Raw genomic sequence first — 21103 nt, forward strand, 5'->3', positions numbered from 1 at the left:
ATTCATTTTCAGTATGTTCTTTTTAAAGAAAATTCTTGAAAAAAACACTAACAGGAAAAGAAAAAAAAAACACAAAACACAAAAAGGAAAACAATTTACAGGAAGACAGCTCATTATATTATCTGATGCCATTTTACAGTTAACAGGCAAACAATATTCAATAAGGCACTTGTCAAATAGCATTGAAGTTCCAGACTTCAATATTTACTTTAATAAAGACTGACAGGAATGTTGTTTGAACCACATAGTGATCACTTTATATAATTAATGTGTAAGTTTAAACTTCAATATTTAAACTTCAGTTAATTTAAGTATTAAAAATTTAAATCAGTCAGATATTTATAAGCTTTAGTTAATTTAGCCAATGGAAAGTGAGATTAGGAAGTTTATTTATTATTCAAAAAGATATATTTATTTATTATTCAAAAGATAAAAATTTAGTTTAGTTTTTCTTTCTCAAAGATAAAAAATAGCATAATGCAAAGTGTAAGAATTGAGCGAAAATTATAAAAACAGCAGTTAGTGGCTCCATAACAGCAGGTTGCTCCACAAACAGCCTTCACAAATTAAAAAACCAAACATGATGTAACATTACAAAACTAAGATGCTGATGAACTTCTTAGCGAATCTAGTACAAAATCTAAATGCCTCATCCAAAATTTAATAAAATAATTTTATAATTTAAAAATAATAATCTAAAAATGAATAATTTAAAAATGCTACAAAAGATTCACTGGCAGCAATTTTAGCTAGAATGACAGCACTTGATGGGCTTCCATTCAGAACTTTTATAACATCCAATGACCTTCAAAAATCATTGAAAGCATTAAATTTAGGTAATGAACTTTCAAAATCCACCACACCAAAAAATTAGCAATGATCAAACATTTGATCAAAAATTGTATTTTGCAAAATGAATAATAAAAAAAAAAGTTTTACTGAATAAATCTATAAATTTGCATGATTTTCAAGTTCCAACATTTGTAAAATTATTTACTTTATTTTAAAATAATTAAATTTTTTTTTTAATAAAAGTTTTAATACTGTTAATCCAGTATTATAATCTTATATACTGGTTTTTATTTTCTATCCAGCCTTGGATATCCTAGTCATACTGAAATAAAAAGTTGCTGGTGACTTCAGCACACACATTCACTTAGGGTTCAGGTTTTGGGAGGTATTATCTCGCCATGCAAGTACATAATATGCAAAAAATAAAAAACTTTGTTTCAAATTTATTAGTTTTTCCTTTAACACAGCATTTTCAAACAAAAGGTAGCATCAATCTAAATACACAAGGATAAGGATATATATTTTTTTATTACTTGCTTATTTATTAAATTCAGGAGCCACCAAATATAGCTTTGTTTTTCTCTTCTTTAACCCTTTCTCTTTAAACCCTTGACAGACCAAAAATTTCTAATTGATTAAAGTCCTGGTTGTTAAAGAAACAAAAAGCAAGAAATCTGTGAGCTAGAATGAGGCTTGAAAACTAAAGTGTAGAAAAGGTTTTTATGATATTCATTTTTACGATATAATTTATGACTTAATTCTAAAGATGAAACTTAGATATTAAAATATATAATTATGTAACAAAACAAGTTTAATATAAATCATAAAAAAAGTTTAATTTTAATAAATTGTAAAAAACCAACATTTACTGAATTAATGTACAATTTAATACATTAACAAAATTAATCATTTTATAATTTACTAACTTAAAATCTATACACTTTATTACATATGCTGAAAACACTGTAAAATTAAGAAAATTGAGTATTTAATTTAAAAAACTTCAATAGAAGAAAGTAATTTTAAATAACATAAAAAAATTCTTAAAATAAAAGATAATTTCAAACAACATACCTGCATACACCCTCTGATATCAAGACTTTGAAGTTTTTTTAAATATTTTGCAATTAATGATATTGAATTGTTGGTTACCTGCAATAAATATTAAAACTACTTTATTTGGTGAAATGAATGAAAGTATAATACAATATAAGCTAAAGTATATGCAACAGTATATACAACAGTTTATACAAATTTTAATTTTTAGATTCAATATTAGTGTAGTGGTAGTTAAAACAACAAAAAAATGAAAATAATTAAATAAGCTAATTCAAAAAAATTTGATAAATAAATTTTTTTTAAATCTAATTATAATAATAAATAAATACAGAACTTGTTATGAGCTTTTGTTGCATAACAAAAATGCTTAAATGCTAATAAATGTAACTTGAACTCAGTTTTAATATTAATACTGTTAAAAGTTAAATTGCCCCATTATATACACATTTTATAATACCGTGTGATAATTAAATTCAATTTTAAACTGGGTTGAAAATCATTTAAACAAATATTACAAAAATTTTTGATGAAATCTTCAGTATTTGGAAAAGATTATAATTTTTTATAATTTAATTTTTAAAACAATCTTATACTTAACATGACCTTTTGTTTGTTTACCACAATTTAAAGCTGAAATAGTAAAATCCTTAGTTAATAAATTTACTGAAGCCCTCACAGATAGCTATTTCCATAAGACATCATCATGCTGGGTATTTATTGATACCTTTTCTAGGAGGAAATCAAGAATTAAATAATCAAGAATAAAAGACGAGAATTAAAAAACATGAAACCAAAAATAAAATACAATAAAATTAATTAATTATAATTAATTTAATATATATATATATATATATATATATATATATATATATATATATATATATATATATATATATATATATATATATATATATATATATATATATATATATATATATAATATATATAAATAATATTACATATATGGAAAAATAATTATATACTTTAATATTAAAACTTTTCTATTTCTAATATACATTCTCTCCATCTTACTGAACCATAAAAAAATATGAAAAACTTGATTGATGCTGTTGTTTATAAAAGATTTATAAATACTTTGTGTTTCTTGTTTCTACTGCATTCATCCTGTTATGTTTGTTGACATTTTATGATAAAAGTTCAAAGCCAATCAGAAAACTCATAAGACCATGATGCTTTTTAAGCTTTATTTACATTTTCATTTTAAAGATTGAAGTTATTAATACTGTTATTTATTGCTGTTTCTTGGTAAGTCTAGAAATTGATATCCACTTTGATGAATCGAATTGAGCATCATAACTCGCAGGATAGTCTAGCATTCAGACTTAACCTATTTCATATTGTGTCCCTTCATATAAAGTTAAATAAAACATTTTGCAAACACACTAGAATATAAACAAGTATAAAAGAGTATAAAAGAGTATAAAAAACAATAGAACATAAAAAAAACCTCCAAAGAGTTTGATATATTAATAAAAAACTTTATAAAACCACAAAAGCAAAGTTGAAAGAGAGTATATTTATTGGATTTCAGATAAAACAAGTTCTGAAAGATGACCTTTTCTCAAAAACACTTGCTAAACTGGAACAATCTAGCATGTCTATTCTAGAATGCTTTTTGTTAGATATATCAAAATTACTCAGGTGACAGTAAGATAACAAAATGTATCAACAATTTTTTTAAAATTCAGCCACAATTGCACGTCATTAAAAACTCACTTTTTACAATCTTGGAAGAGCATCAGGCAGAGATAAAAGCAGAAGCCAGAGTCATAGGTATTAGAAATTTTAGACAGTAAAGTAAAAGATGCAATTTAGCTAAAATCAAAGTCATTTAAAAATTCTCAGACGTGTATCTTTTTAAACTTTTAAACTAAATTGTATAGCAGATTTCTGTCAACTGAAATCTAAAATTTCACTTAGGAGCCATAAATTAAAAAACAAAAATTTTTAATTGTAAAAAAAACCTTGAAGATTCTAATTGTAGTAAAATACTGTTATTGCAACTGTTTTAAGATGAGTAATTTTAGCAAGTTTGTAATATTTGCAGTAATTCTTTTATGCTTTATGTAAATGCTGACTGTAATTGTTTTTAAATATGATCTAATTTACTAAAAGGATTTTTTTTTTCAACATCTTTGCTTCCAACAAGACTGCAAGCAACCACTAATTAGAGTTGGAAGTTACTGGAAGAGAAAAGATGAAGTTTGTAGACCAAGATAACGATTGACAGACAACATAAAAGATTGCAAATTATATGAATTAGGAAAGCAAGATGAAAGAAGCGAATTCCAAAGAACTGATATTCGAGGAAAAAAACTAGACAAATAAGAGTTTTTCAAGCACTTAGGAACAGTCACAGAAAAAGGATGAGACTTAATTGAATGACCAGTAAGACGAATTTTAGTAGATAGAACAAGAGACGCTAGCTCTTTAGAGCAGTGCTCATTATACAGGCTTGGACAGGAATTGATTTATTTTTTTGACAACTTGACCAGGACTGAAGATGATTTAGAAATGATTAAGAAATGCGCTTAAAAACAGAAACACTAACTAAACATAAACTACAAAGAAAATTTAAAAAAATTATGAAAAAAGCAAACAATTCCTTACGAAAAGAAAATATATTAGCACTAAAATAAAAGCTCAAAAAACTTAAATTCAAAGCAAAAATTTTTTTTTGTTACATTTTTAATTGTATTTAAAATAAATTACTTTAAAACTTATCTTTCTAAACGTTTTATTAAAGTTACGCAAAACGCTTCCACAAATTACTTTTAAAATTGTTTAATAATTAAACAAATTTTATTTAAATTATTAAAAAGTTTTATATATTATTTTTAAATTGCATAAACATTAACTTTTTCCAAAAAGCTGCAAAAAAGAAAAAAATTGTTAAAAAGAATACCATTTTATTGTTTATTAAAAATAGTAATTTTTAAGCATTTGATTAGTTAGTCAAGTTAAAGAAACAAGCTACAAACTGTTTTTAAAAACAGAAACAAAAAAAAAATAAAGCAATTGAATCATTTCATAGCAACGGAAGTTACTTTAAATTATTCATAATTTAAAGTAACTAAAAAAATAATTTTTCAAAATATTTTTCGAAAGACATAGGAAAATAGTTTCAAACATTTAAATTTATCATAAAAAATACATGCCTACATAAAAAAAAATATAAAATAAAAATGTTTGTTTACACAAAATCCGTTTATTTTAAACAATTACAATAATTAATTTTTTATCTTATTTTAAGCCTTCAGATAAAATAATAATTCTAGAAAAGATCAACGATTAAAAGTTATTCATAATGTAACAATTTTTTTATAGCATTTAAATTGTAAAAATATTGAAACTGCTGTGGTCAAATTGTAAAGAAAAAAAATTATAAGTGTGATCAGCTACAGCGTGTGTGTGCACACCATCCCTGTCCAAGTCTAATTATAGTATTTGTAGAAAAGAGAAAAAGAAGCAATACTACATTATGTGATAATGGTTGGAGGTTGGGTGCAAGAGCAGGTCCAACTATGTTTACAATGCATTTTTGCACCTTGTCTAAAAGAGAAAGGGCATCATTAGAAGATCCACCCCAGATATAGCAACAGTATTCCATACAAGGACAGATTTGAGATTTAAAGAGATAGAGAATAGAATCCGGAGTAAGAAAGTAGCAAGCACATTAAAGAGATGCAACCTTAGCAGATGCTTAGTAGATGCTAATTTTGCAATGTATTTGATATACGGTTTCCAAGAAATATTGGAAATAAGAGTTAATCCTAGATGATGAAGGGTAAATGACCCATTGAGTATATTACTGTTCATAAAAAAAGGAAGATTATTGCAATAACGATTGGCTGAAAAAAATTGGGTTTTATCTGAATTAAAGTTCACCAGTCACTGTGAGCCCCATGCTGTAGCAGAAGTAAGATCCTTTTCAAGCTCAAATGCCCCCTCCAAGCAATCAGAGAGTGTTAGCTTCTTATCAAGACAAGAAAAATAGTAGTATCATCAGCGAACAATGCCACCTTAGATGTGAGAACATCCAGAAGATTGTCAATGTATATTAAAAAGAGTATAGTGCCAAGGATAAAATCTTGAGGAACCCCTGAAGTTACAAGATATAAAGAAGAGTGCTGCCCATCAAGGACAACTTTTATACAATGGTTGGTAAGGAAGGATTCAATAATCATAGAAATGTTACCTGATACACCATAAGAAGAAAACTATGGAAAAGACCAGCATGCCAAACTTCTAAAAGCTTTAGAAATGTCAAGAGCAATAGCTTTAACCTCTCCACCTCTATCTAATGCACAATAAAACCTATTAGTTATTACTGTTAGCAAATCAGCTGTAGAATGAGAAGATCAAGAAGTTATAAGATTCAAGACAAGATATTAAGTGTTAGTTAATTAAAGATTCAAAAACCTTGCTTATGATAAGAATAGCGGGCTTTGGCATTAGACAAAACCTTTTTACAATGGTTTCTAGCAGTAATAAACAGACGTCTTAATGGCTGCAAAGTCACTGACACTAGGGCCAAGCCATTCAATGTGATAACCATTAAAGTTATTAGCAACAACTATATTGGCTGATGGATAAAGAGAGAGGGCTTGCTCAGAAAGAGCATCAAAAAGAGTGTAGTCTTGAGATGAAGGAGAGCAATATAGAACAAAGAGAAAAGCAATAAAGTGAAGTGAAAGCACATAAAAGAATAGCCTTTAGATTCAAACCTAGTTTCACAACAAATGGGTGAATTCTTACAAATGTATATATATATATATATATATATACATATATATATATATATATATATATATATATATATATATATATATATATATATATATATATATATATATATATATATATATATATGTATATATATATATATATATATATATATATATATATATATATATATATATATATATATATATATATATATATATATATATATATATATATGGTTATTTAAACATAATATTACTAACGATTGAGAGTAACCCTTAAATGTATTATTGAATATTATTTTTAAGGGGGTGCTTATTTATTTTTGTTTATTTTTAATTTAACTGCAACAAAGAAATATACAAGAAGGTGATACAGGTAATATAAAAATTGCTCTTATGTAAGACCAAGTTAGACAAAGTAATACAGTGTATACTGTAATAATTTGTCAGAATTACTGAATATTGCATGATTTTAAATTTGATTTAAACACACAATAAAAATGAATAAACATCATCAGGTAAAAAAATCCACATTTTAATTTTTCTTTTGCAGAAGAAAAATCACTGTATACCTTTGTTGTGTTAGCTACGTTGAATAAATTTTAGAGAATTTTGTTGAACACTGAGTAGGAGTAAATGTAAAAAAACTCTGAAAAAGGTAAGTTCACAAGGTTGTGTATTATTTTGTAGGTCATTATAAAGTTGAAAGTTTTTCTATGACATTCAAGAGAGTTAATATTGAAGGTAATAAGTCTTGAAGCATAATCATTATAAGAAATACAAAACCCATTTACAGACAACTCTTGTGTTATATTTCTGAACCTTTTCTATATTACATACATCTTTTGAGAGATTCAGACAAGTGTACATGATTCTAGAATTGATTGAACATAAACTTTGTAGACTCTTATCAAAAGTTGAGAACTGTTTCTAATAAAGGGCTTAAAGAGTAAGTAAGCATATGAATTTGCTATGCCTGCAATAAAAGAATGATTAGAAAGTTTTATATAGGAAGCCACAATTAACCTAATATCTTAGATTAAAATGATACATTCAATAGGGTTTCAATTGACAGATTCAATGCTCAATGAATACAAATATACAGCCAAACAACACTTTCCAATTTTTGACCACAAAATAATTTTTAAAATATTAACAAGGTGGATATTATTTCCATCATTTCTTGCTTGATTGTTGTTGCCTGCAAACAGCTTGATGCTTTATCATCTTAAATGCATATTAATCCTAATTAGGCACAAGGTAAACTAAAAATAAAATGGTTCTAATTTTTTTTAGCTAAAGTTCATGACTTAACATTTCTTTTTTTTAGCTAAAGCTCATGACTTAATATTTCTTTTTTGTGGCTAAAGTTCATGACTTAACATTTCTTTTTTTATAAGTTTAAGTAACACTGCTTTATTTTAGAATAAGTAAATGAAACTCTTTTTTATTATTATTATCATTATTATTAATTTACACATTGAGGAAATAAAATGGGTTCTAAGATATTTATAAAATTATTGTTATTTATGTTTGCTTTCTTACAATTTATTTGTTTTATTTTAATGAGCGGCAATTGTTTATAGGTAACAAATTGTTTATTTCTAATGGCCAAAATAATAACAAGTATCAACAATTTTCTTTTTAAATCTTTGCCTACTACTCATAAACTAGTTAATCATTTCTAATTGACATTCATTATATGACCAATCTGAAAGACTAATGATAATGAAAATTTTTTTGTTAAAAAGCAATTTTCAAAACTAAAATAAATCATATTTTCATAAATTTGTTATATAAAGTTTACTAAAAAAATTCCCTACAATAATTTTGCTTGATTGTGGTTTATTCGGCAATATACAGTTATAAGTGCGTTAAGCACTTTAGTATATTAGCAATTTTGTAATGGGATAAAAAAAATTTGTTGATTTGAAACTATTATAAATAAACAAAATAGTTGAATAAACAAACATTTTAAAGTAACTTAAATTTATTTTAAAAAATTTTCTTTTCATAAACATAATTTGAATATTTTGAAAAGTAAAAAAAATTGTAAAACATAGCATTTTAAAACTTTTTAAAGTTTTTTTCAAAGTTTTAAAATTTAAATCAAATTTAATAAAATAAATTTAAATTTATTAATATTCAATATTATTATATTCAAAATTTAGTTCAAATATAATAAAGCAAACTTATATTAAAATTTTATAGCAGAAAAATAAATTATTTAGCTACAGTAGAATCACAGATCACTAGTGTAAGTAAGTTACTAGTGGAACACTAAGTGGAACAGATTTTCAATTCCCCTTAAACTTTTTCTATCAACTTTCTATAAAATCATCCGCTTAAGTCGTACCCTGGTTAAGTTGGACCATTCTAACTCGTCCGTTTCTTGAGGTACCTTCAGCAAAAAGCTCTGCTTAACTAGGACTTTTATTTTGAATATATAAGTGCATATAATAATAAAATTCTAATACTTCAATGAAAATTCCAAACTAAGAACACTCCAAAATAAAATACCTTAGCGCCAAATATAATTTAAGTAATCTTTTTTTTTTATTCATTTTTTCGAATAAATTCTATTAATTAATGACTATTAATTTAAAAATTCAAATTCAAAACTTTTGAAAACATTTGAAAAATAAATATCTTTGCATGAAATATAATTTAACAAACTAAACATTTTTAACTGATAGCTTTGGTTAGATAGATGGAAAAAAAGAAACAATGTATCATTTAAAACAATATCAGGTATTTTATCATTTTATTTTTTCATAAATATTTACATATTTTTCAGCCATTTGTCTAATAAATAATAATAAGCATGGAACTCTCATTTTCATTGGCCAGGTCAATAGTTTATCAATCCAATTCTTTTTTTTTTAATTTAATTAAAGTATAATTAAAATGCAGTTGGCTCATTACCACACACAGCATGAAGCTGCATGAAACAGCATGAAAAGAAAATAAAGTCTAAAATTATAGCTAATAAAATTTGAGCTGATTTTAAAATAGTTTTTTTATATTTCATAGGTGAAAGTAAAGATTTTTCATAGGTGAAAGTAAAGATGGCACCAATGAAATGACCGCTTTTTGGAGGCAAACAACTTTGCTTTCAATATTGTCTCATTACAACTCGAGTGATATATTTAATGCAGATAAGTTGGTTTGATGACTTGGTTTGTTTTATAAAGTACTTCCAAAAAAGTATGCATTCAAAAGGTGAGAAATGTAATGGAGGTAAGAAGAGGTAAAAAAGCAAGATACAACTAATTTGGCTTTCTGAAGCTAACATGTGTGAAGAAAAACTCCAAATGTTTGTTATTGTAAAACCAAATAAACCCCATTTCTTTAAAAGGAATTAGAAGCACTCCATGCCATTACCGTGCAGAAAAAAAAACTGGATGAACCCTGGATAGTTTGATGAGAGGGTTAGAGAAAACGACAAAAAGTTTACATTAATAACATTGGTTTTTGATAATTGTACCGCTCATCCGAATATTGAGGATCTTAAATCGATCACACTCTACTTTTTTCCCCAAACAAAACAGTATGTTTGCAGTTGATGGATCAAGAAGTCATATGATCGTTGAAATGCAAGTACCAAATTAATTTAATTAACCAAACAAACATCAATTTCACACTTTTTTCATTTATAGTCTATGTACAAAAATATATATTTTTCACATAAAATTATATAGTTCTATATATATGTACATAATATTTATATATTAAGAACATTTGATAAGTCTCGCAATCTAGATGTCAGACATTTTCAGAAATCTGACATAATTTAAGCTTCACTTAAATCAGACATTTGCTAAGTCGGAAAATATATATGTACCCTTTTAGAGTCAGAGTTAATGTGATTCTACTGTATCTGATTTATTATCAAAAAAAAAATCGTTTCACTATTGCAGTGAAAATGACTTTTACAAAAATTAATTACTGCCTAATGTTTTCTGCATAAATTTTTTCAAGACTGTTTAAATATTCTAATTGAAGAAAGTTTTGGTGCAATATAAATGGCTTAACATGTTGGTAAAATTGCAATTTTGTAAGTAAATTACAAACAGCATAACACTTCTTAACAAGGCCTGTATATATACACTGCCTGGCAAAAGTTTCACTTGCAGTTTTAATAGTTTTTTACCTATAATAATTGATATTAAATTTTAAAATTCTTTAAGTTAAATTTAAATTCTTTAAATTTTTTTAAGTCATAAATTAATTTGATTAAGATGCGCTAATGTTTTAAATAAACTTGTAATAATTTAATATTAACTTTTAAAATTGTATATAAGCCATATAATAATTCAATTAAGATGTGCTAATGTGATTTTAACAATGAAATGCAAAATCTATGTTTTCTTCGTTTTTGGTTTATAAATTTGCTTGAACATACTTAGTAAAAAATTTGTAAATAAAATTAAACTGTTCTTTTGTCATCAAAGCATAATTTCGTTGAAGTTAATATAATATATTGGATTAATAAATTAATTTAGTTAATATTTTATATAGCTGAATAAAATTTGATATTATTTTTTAATTTCTAGTTTATAAAAATGGGTTTTGAATTTTTTTAGACTAAAATTTTAGTAAATGATATAAAATGTCATTTAAATGCCAAAGAAATGTAATTTATCACTAGAAACCCGTTCTTGAATTGTTGATCTGGAAAAAAAAAAGTTGTTTTACTAGATATATTCAAAAATTGTTGAAAAAGCGCAATCAACAGTGAGTGATGCTATTCGTCAGTTTAAATGTACTGGTACAAATAAAGATAGGAAAAGAACTGGACGTCCCTGCAAAACATCAAAGGCTGAAGACAAGTCAATTATACTCTCATGTAAACGAAATAGAAGATTAACAGCCCAAGAAATAACATCTAATTTCAATGCTGCTCATAATAAAACTATTTCAGAAAGAACTGTAAGAGGTCGCTTGAAAACTATTGACTTAAATGGTAGAATAGCTGTTCTAAAACCAATAAATCGGAAAAAAAAGCTTCAATGGGCTCTAGCACATTCAAATTGGACAGGTATAGACTGGCAAAATGTATAGTGGATGGATGAATCCAAATTTCTTGTTTTTGGAACAAAGTGACGGATCTATGTGCGACAAACAGCTACTGAAAAATTTCATCCACAGTGTATACAGCCTACTGTCAAAAATGGTGAAAGTTCAGTAATGGTGTGGGGCTGTTTTGCTTTTAATCAGGTTGGTAATCTCGTGAAAATAAATGAAATTCTTGATAAGAACGGATATCATAAGATATTATGTAGACATGCTGTGCCTTGTGAAAAACGTCTAATTGGCTACGAGTTTACCATGCAACAGGATAATGACTCAAAACACACAGCTAAATACTGTACAAACTACTTGCAAAAAAAAGCTTGCTGAGAACTCAATATTATGACATGGTACCAACAATCCCCTGATCTCAACCCAATGGATTTACTATGGGAACAACTGGATCGTAAGTTAAGAAAAGAGTGTCCTATATCAACAACTCATTTGTGGTCAATTTTGCAACGAGTGTGGAAAAATATTTCTCTAATTTATTTAGATAATCTAATCAAACATATGCCAAAACTTGTTTGTGCAGTAAGGAAAAAAAAGAGTTAATTTTTTGATGAAAAAAAAAAAAAACTTTTATTCGTGTTATATTGCAAAAACTTATTTATTTTTATCATAGGTTTAAACATGTTGATTAGTTTGTAATTATTTGTAATGATATTTGATTAATTGTAATTAATTAACTTGTTTTTTTATACGTTTTTTTTACAAAAAACAGAGTGACCGGAAACTTTTGCCGGGCAGTGTATATATATATATATATATATATATATATATATATATATATATATATATATATATATATATATATATATATATATATATATATATATCTATATATCTAATTATATATATCTATATATATATATATATCTATATATATATATATATATATATATATATATATATATATATATATATATATATATATATAAATATATATATATGTATATATGTATCTCTCTCTCTCTCTCTCTCTCTCTCTCTCTATATATATATATATATATATATATATATATATATATATATATATATATATATATATATATATATATATATGTATATATAAATTTATATATATATATATATATATATATATATACATTAGTAAAAACACTTAGCTAATTTTTGATTACTTCTATGTATGTATGTATATATATATATATAAATTAGTAAAAACTTATCTAATTATTTCATAGACAGGCCTGTTGAAGAAATAATTAGATAAGTGTTTTTACTTATTTATTATTGTTCTGTTTATTGAGAACATTAACCACTTTATTTGTGCAAATAAATAAAGTGCTTAATGCGTATAAAGTGCGTAATAATGTGCAATTTAAAAACTCATCCCTTTTTTTGCTATTTAAATTAAAATAAAAACAGTAAAAGAAATGCTTTAAACTAGATGAAATAATAATTAAAAAAAACCTGGCAAAATAAACATTTTATTTAAATTCTAGATAAAACAATTTTTTTTTTAAAAAAACAACAAAAAAAACAGCAAAAATAAAAAATAAAGAAACTATAAATAAATAAAAAAAATAGTTGAATGTAAAACGAAAATAACTTAAATTAAATTTGATAAAGAGAATATTCTTTTTTTTAACATAGTTTGGAAATTTTAAAAGTAAAAAAAAAATTAAACTTCCTGTTTTTTTGTCAAAAAATAAATAAATTATTTCACAATTGAAATTGTTTTTGACAATAACTAATTACAGCCTAATGTTTTCTGCATAAACTATTTCAAATAACTGTTTAAATATTTTAATTGAAAAAATTTTTGGTGTAAGTTAAATGGCTTAGGTTAAATCGCGTAGGTTAAATCGCCAACTCTCACTATCCATACTAATTGATCAAAAATATTAGTGCTTTATAAATTTGGGTGTGGTAAGAGTTTTGGCTGTTTGCAATGAAGTTCGTTTTCTGCAGTATGAAGCAGACATAAATTGCAGGGTAAAGCAAAAATGGTGTTGTTTATTTGATAGGATAAACTTGTTATTGGTGCTGAAACTCTTTGAAACAAAAATAAATGCGATTCTGAGGAAAAGCTTATTAGCACCAATAGATAAATTAAGACAAGTATTAAAGACTTTCTCAAAAACTATATATATGACATCAACTATTGTTTTGTTATTAACAGTAGTGGTCCAATTGTTTAAGGCCATGCGGATCTACACCTTAAAATCTGCATTGATGCACAGAAATTAACTTACTGCTGAGTAAATAATGCTTTCTGCAATGATTTATTCCATAACTTTAAAAACAATTCATGTCGTAAAATAGGTTAAAGATGAGTTTCCTTTCTTAAATATTGGACATACTATATCAGTTTTCCAGATTTTAGGTATAACCTTTTTTGACAATGGCAATTCAAACAGAAAAATAGCAGAATATCCAACAAGGAATTTAAGAAGACTTTTGTGAAAACAAAGCTACAGAACTGTAAGAGAATATTACATTTTTAAGGAATTTTTGTGTTCTAAATCTAAGACAAGTACAATACCATTATAGGTAACAAAATTTTTGTTTAACAAATGCAATTTTGTACAACCATCTGTACTAAGAGAACCATCAGGTTGAAGTATTATTGCATTAGAAATAAAGTACTTTTCTTTATAAAAGAAATATTCTTTACAATATTTCTTTACAAAAGAAATTTTCTTTACAAAACTGGGAAATAATGGCTTTATTAACTAAATCTTAAACTTTTTTTATAAAGAGTTTTTTTTGATAGAGATATAATATTTTTTCTAGTGCGATGTTACTTTGCAATAAAGAACATATTAAAGGGATGCACAAAGAGATTTTCACTGAGAAAAAATATTTGAGATATTTTGAAAATATTAAATTTGGGTCAATTGGAAGATGAATTTAATTATAACCATATTTTTTAATGATAGCTAATTTATTTCTGTGCTGCTGGTGTACACAAACAAACTTTTCTGCTCAAGCTCATCTAAAATCTGCTCCTTTGTATTAGAAAAATTTTTGAAATCCGAAGTAAAAACCATGTCTAGAAAAAGTTATTTTCATTTGCTAAGAGAAAAGCTTTTTATATATAATACCAAATTAATACCTTATGACACTGACCAAGATTTAACTTTCTAATATGAAAACATTTTTCAATTAGTTTATTGATTGTTTGTGGTGAAACATTAAAGCAACCAAATATTTCCAGCATTTTAAGACTAAAAAAAAAAAACTTTTGCAACAATAAACTTATTAAGTTTCAAGAACCTATTAACATACTTATAGTTAAATAAAAAGGTAATGTGTATTTTATATTAGTATGATTAAAAAAAAAAGTTATATATTTTATATCTTGAACAAAAACTACTAGAAAAAAAGAATATATATATATCAAGGATGCGGAGTCCCAAAAGGACTCCGGCTTTATAACTTTATTTTTTTATGGTCTCTGGTGTCCAGAAGCTCTAAAAATGTTGGTTGATTAATGATCTGCAATAAAAAAAGAAGTTATGACATTTAATGACTTGGAACTTATTGTTTTTAAGCCCGGAGTCCTGGAGTCCTTGCCGCCATTATACCTAAGGCCGGAGTTCAAAAATTGATTGTTCTTCTGATCTGTAAGTCTAAATTTTTTCCCCATCAGTAGCCCATACGTTTTTTTATATTTTTAAAGCTCCTGGATACCAAAAACTAGAAAGAAGTAATCTTTTTGTGACTTTTAAAGCCAGAGTCCTTTTTGGGACTCCGCATCCCTGATATATATATATATATATATATTATGTTAGTGTATTCTACAAACAGAGTGCTCAATGTACTAAAAGAACAGAGCAATAATAAATTAGTCAAAACACTTATCTAATTTTTGATTTCTTCTACACTGTGTTTCACCATCAGTAGGTTCATCATATATATATATATATATATATATATATATATATATATATATATATATATATATATATATATATATATATATATATATATATATATATATATATATATATATATATATATATATATATATATATATATATATATATATATATATATATATTTGATTAATTGTAAACCCATACTTTTTATTGTAGTAATGAATGCATACTTTATTTAATAATTGGAAATTCTTGAATTTTGTTGCAGTTATGCAGTTAATCAAGAATTCCTAGTATTGCTCTCTCTCGAAAATCCTTTGAAAATTAATTTTTCAAATTAGTTAAAATCTTTATAACAAAATTAATTTTAAAATTTTATTTGTTTCTTTAAAAACTTTGTTCAAAACTATAGCAAAACATAATATTTACAACTATTAATTGAATTGAATTTAAAAAAACTTATTTCTGTATAAACCATATAAAAAAACAACCTTTCAGAATATTTTTCTGCAATTTGAACAATAGAATCATTTGTTATTCCTTGGCAGCCATTCAGTAGTAGACACACAATTCTTAAAAATAAAGTAATATATCTATAGATATTAATATATAAATATATAAAACCTCTTAATTACTGGATTAAAAAAAATATCTAAATAAAAATTTTTTAAATTAAATATGAATAAAGATTTACTATTTTTTAGTTAAAAAAAAAAAAGAGTAAACAATTGAATTAAATTGTTTTTAATATGCAATTTTTTAATTTAAATTATTATATTCTGGTTTGTTGTCTATTGTTGTTAAATTTAAATTTATTATGCATCTATTATACATTTAAATTATTTATAATTATATATCCTTTAACTAATACCTTTTTTTCTATTCAAAAGATAGCTGATAGATGAAAAAACAATTTTCTTTCAGAAAAGAAAAAAGAAAATATGAAACAAGGAACAATTTTTTTATTTCATGTAATTCAATACATGTCGATACTGCACATTTAAACCTAGGCAATGTATATACTGCAGACTGGGCTAAGGCTTTATTTCAATATGACATCACCAGTGATGTCATATTGAAATAAAGCTATATTAAGCCATGTTAAGCTATATAAAAATTGCTTTTATTTTTTTCTTTGATTGTATTTTATTATTTCAACACTTTTTATATTAATACAAGCTTCTCCAATCTTTACCCACAATTAAATTTGGGTTTTTATTTCAGAGTTTGCTTGTTTCAAGTTAAGTTGACTTCAAAACAGCTAAGAAGCCTTGCTCCAATATATATAATATAAGATCAATTAACTTCATGACCAGGAACCAATATATATAATTTTGCAAATTAAGGTCAAAATAGTACTAATATAATCTGCTGACTTTTGAAATGCAATTTTAATAAAATTTAAAAAAAAATTAAACTTTTAATTTTGATTTTATCCACAAAAAAATTTCTAATAAAACCAATCATTAAAATAAATAATCATTTCAATTTTTTAATAAAGAATTTAATTTTAATTATTTAAAGGATTTACTTGTTTTAGTTTCATTTAATTTTTACAAAAATTATTTTAAAAGAATTTGAAAATCATTACTATTATATATGTAAACATGTGGACTTATGCAGACTTATGAGGCCTCGTAACCATTAACTTTAAAAAAAACTTCTTTTCATCAAATTTAAAAGCAAAATTTCTGATTATAATAAAACTAAGAGCTTGGTGAGAGTTTTTTTTTTCAGTGAGAGTTCATTCAAGTTTGCTTAAGTAGCATGCTATATTTTAAAAAAAAACTTCAATTAAATTATTATATAGAAAAAACAGAAATGACTTAGCAACTTTAATTGGAACTTTGTTCAATTATGATAAAAAACTCAACCCACATCATCTAATCTTCGAGATCACCAGCTTTATGGATAGCACCAGATTCAAAAGATATTCTAACTGTTTTAGCTGCTAACACCTGAACAGATTTTTTATTAAACAGAATTTCTGACAACCAGGCTTAACTTTTGGCAGATTGTTCATAAGACAATTAACTATTTAATCAAAAAAAATCAAAGTTGAAACACTTAAAACCAACTGTAATCTCTGAATATTATATCAAAATGTTATCTTTCAAAACCATCTTAAAAATTAAAATATTTATGAGATAATAATGAGAAAAAGAAAAGGCTGGGAATAAATTTAATAAATGCAGAAAGTATAAAAATAAAATAGATTTAATTGAAATGTCATGAATCCAATATCCTTTGGTTCTTCAATTTTTCAATTTGCAACCCGATTAGTTCTTCAAAAGATATTTGATAGAGATAGTAATTGGTTTGAATTTTCTTGTTTTAAAAAACTTTTATTTGTTTTAATTATGTATGTATAAAAATTTTAAATTGCTATACTAAATAAGTTATTGAATGAATTTTTTATTGGTCTGCATTTCCTTTTTTGGTTTTTATATTTTCAAATGCAATTTTTGTTTAAACAAAACTATAATATGAGTTTTAAAAAACTATAATATGAGTTTGGCAATTTTATGTATAAAAAAAAAAAATTTTTTAAACAATAAATTTATTTGGCATATATTGTTCATTGATCGGCACTAATCTAATCTAGCAAACTTTATCTGTAGATCTTTAATTTCTCCTGACTGAATATTATTCAGTATAAAATTACTAGTGCAAAGCATTTTATTCTACAAAATATAAGAACTATAAAAAGTATAAATGTGAACAAGTTGAAAAGCGAGAAGTATGGCATTCACTTTTGTGTATATTACTCTTCCAAACTATTGTACCACTGTTTGCAACTAACTCCCAAACTATTACACCAATGTAAAATGGTTTGTTTTGCAGATCAGGACTGAGTATTTTTATCTAAATACTTCCAGTAGATGTAAAAATCACCATCAGGTTTTTTAAATATCTTCATTTCCAACAAGGCTGCAAACAACCACCATTAGAGTTGAAAGTTACTGGTAGAGAAAAGATGAAGTTTATAGAGCAAGATGATGACTAACAGACAACTTAAAAGACTGCAAGTTATATGAATCAGGAAAACAAGATGAAGGGAGCAAATTCAAAAGAACTGATGTTCGAGGAAAAAAACTAGACAAATAAGAATTTTTGGAGCACTTAGGAACAATCACAGTTAAAGGAAGAGACATAATCGAACGATGAGTAACACAAGAATGAACTTTAGTAGATGGCACAAGAGACACTAGCTCTTGAGAGCAGCGCCTAATATAGTATTTATAGAAAAGAAAGAGAATCAACATTACAACGTGACAGTAATTCAAAGTTGGCGGCAAGGGCAGGTCCAACTATGTTTACAATGCCTTTTTGCGTTTTGTCTAAAAAAGAAAGGACATTATTTAAAGATCCACTCCAGATATGACAACAGTATTCCATACAAGGATGGATTTGAGATTTAGAGATAAAGAATAGAATAGAAAGTAAGAAATAAAAAAGCACAATAAAGAGATACAACTTTAGCAGATTCTAACTTTGCAATTGATTAGATGATTTCCAAAAAAGATCAGAAGTAAGAGTTAATCCTAGAAAACAAAAGGTAGATGACTCATTGAGTACATTACTGTTCATAAATATAGCAAGGTCTAGATTATTGGGATAACAATTAGCTGAAAAAAATTGAGTTTTGTCTGAGTTGAAGTTCACCAGCCACTTCATGCTGTAAGTGTAAAAATCATATTAGCAGGTATGTACTATGTGCGCAATAAAACCACTGATTTTGAACCCCTATCCCACTTGAATGCACTTGTATACTTTCAACAAACTTTTCCTTCTTCTCTGATTTAAAACCATGACTGCTCATAAACTTAAGAGATGCTATTCTCTGATATAAAGCAACTTAAAAAATATGATTGTCTGATATAAAGCAACAGAGATATTGTTTTCTGATAAAAATAAAAAACTCCAATTGAACTGTGGGTAAGAATTGAAAGAGCTTGTAAACATCACATAGCATCACAATAAAAATATTCTTTGTCTGCAAAACAGATTAATGCCGAGATCAAACAATTTTTTAGAATACCGTTGTAAAAAATTGTTTAAACTCTTCCATAAAAGCATATAAGAAGAAAAAAATGGCATTATAGAAACCAGTCTAAATCACACAAGTGCGAGACCATAGAACGTCAAACTTTTATATATATACTGGCCTTGTTATGAGATTTTGTTGAGATTTGACTTACATCATTAAAAGTTTTATTTTTTAAGTCATTAAATATTTTAAAGTACTTTAATTAAATTGTTATAAAAAAAATAAAAAAATTAAAAAATGTTTTTGGAAAAAAATTTTTTCTTATTTTAAAAAACTTTTATTTATAATATTTATTTCTTAAAACATTCATAATACAACATTATTGTCTTATTTTTGCTTTCTCGCATTTTAATTGTTTTTTTTTTTAATGAGGGGAAATTGTTTATTAGTGAAGTTCTTAATGGTCAATTACTTAACTTTTTATCAACTATAATATAAACTATTTCTTATAACAACTTTAAATAAACTATCAATCAAGTTTATTAGTTATCAATAAGATATTTGTTTGACTGGATTACATTGTATCAACATTGTTTCAAAACATGATTAAACCTTTTTTTATTTAATTTTTTGCCCAGATATATAAAAATTAGCATTTGTTTCAAACAATATACTTTCAAGATCACTTAACAACTTTGGCCTATCGCAATTTGCGATTGTTTAGTTTTCCCCTTCAACATATATTTTCAATTTCATATTGTTTTACAGGTTTTTTTAGTGGTGAAATAGTAAAATGGAAAAAAAATGAAAAAATAAAAAGCTATTAAGAATTTTTCTTTAACATTTTAGTTTTAACAAAATTTTCACCAACCACTCATAAACTAGTTAATCATTTCTAATTGACGTTCATTCTGAAAAATGATGGTCAATATGAAAAATTAATGATAATGGAATAATTTTTGATAAAAATTAATTTCAAAACTAAAAAAAATCGTCTTTTCATAATTTTGTTATATAAAGTTTACTAAAAAAATTATCTAAAATAATTTTTCCTACAGAGTGGTAAGGTTTAACCAGAAATGCATATTTATCCAGTTATAAGTGAATTAACCACATTTGTATATCAACATTTTTGTAACAAGATGAAAAAAAATTATTAATTTGTTAATAAACAAAACAGTTGCATACAAAATGAGCATAAAAAAGTAACTTGAATTAAATTTATTAAAAGAACATTCTTCTTTAACATAGTTTAGAAACTTTAACAGTAAAAAAAATTTTTAAATGAAGCGTTTTAGATTTTTTTTTAAATTTAAATTTTAAAAATTTAATAAAATAAATTTTAATTTATTAATATTTATTATTAAATTTAATTTAAATATAATATAAATTTAAATTACAAATTTTTAAAAACAAAAAGTAGAAAAAAACTTATTTAACTATCTGTTTTTTTATATAAAAAAAAAAAATTATTTCATAATTGTAGTGAAAATATTTTTTTACAACAATTACAGCTTACATGTTTTCTTCATAAACTATTTCAAAAGACTGTTTAAATCTAATTGAAAAAAGTTTTTGCATAATGCAAATGG

General features: G+C 24.8%; 2 protein-coding genes across 2 annotated transcripts in view; both read right to left on the bottom strand.

The window, feature by feature from the left end:
- Positions 1-21103, bottom strand: part of LOC136080787 (multiple coagulation factor deficiency protein 2 homolog) — a 119715-nt gene that overhangs the window by 71294 nt on the left and 27318 nt on the right. The window lies entirely within an intron of this gene.
- The window catches only part of LOC101239184 (F-box/LRR-repeat protein 7), a 66772-nt gene that overhangs the window by 18607 nt on the left and 27062 nt on the right, over positions 1-21103 (bottom strand). Inside the window, exons 8-10 of the mRNA XM_065797917.1 lie at positions 16012-16092; positions 14755-14866; positions 1867-1944 (exon numbers count right to left, since the gene is read on the bottom strand). Of these exons, the coding sequence (XP_065653989.1) occupies positions 1867-1944; positions 14755-14866; positions 16012-16092 (271 nt within the window). The remainder of the gene's footprint in view (positions 1-1866; positions 1945-14754; positions 14867-16011; positions 16093-21103) is intronic.

The sequence above is a fragment of the Hydra vulgaris genome, chromosome 05, assembly GCF_038396675.1.
Source record: "Hydra vulgaris chromosome 05, alternate assembly HydraT2T_AEP".
Classification (NCBI taxonomy): domain Eukaryota; kingdom Metazoa; phylum Cnidaria; class Hydrozoa; order Anthoathecata; family Hydridae; genus Hydra; species Hydra vulgaris.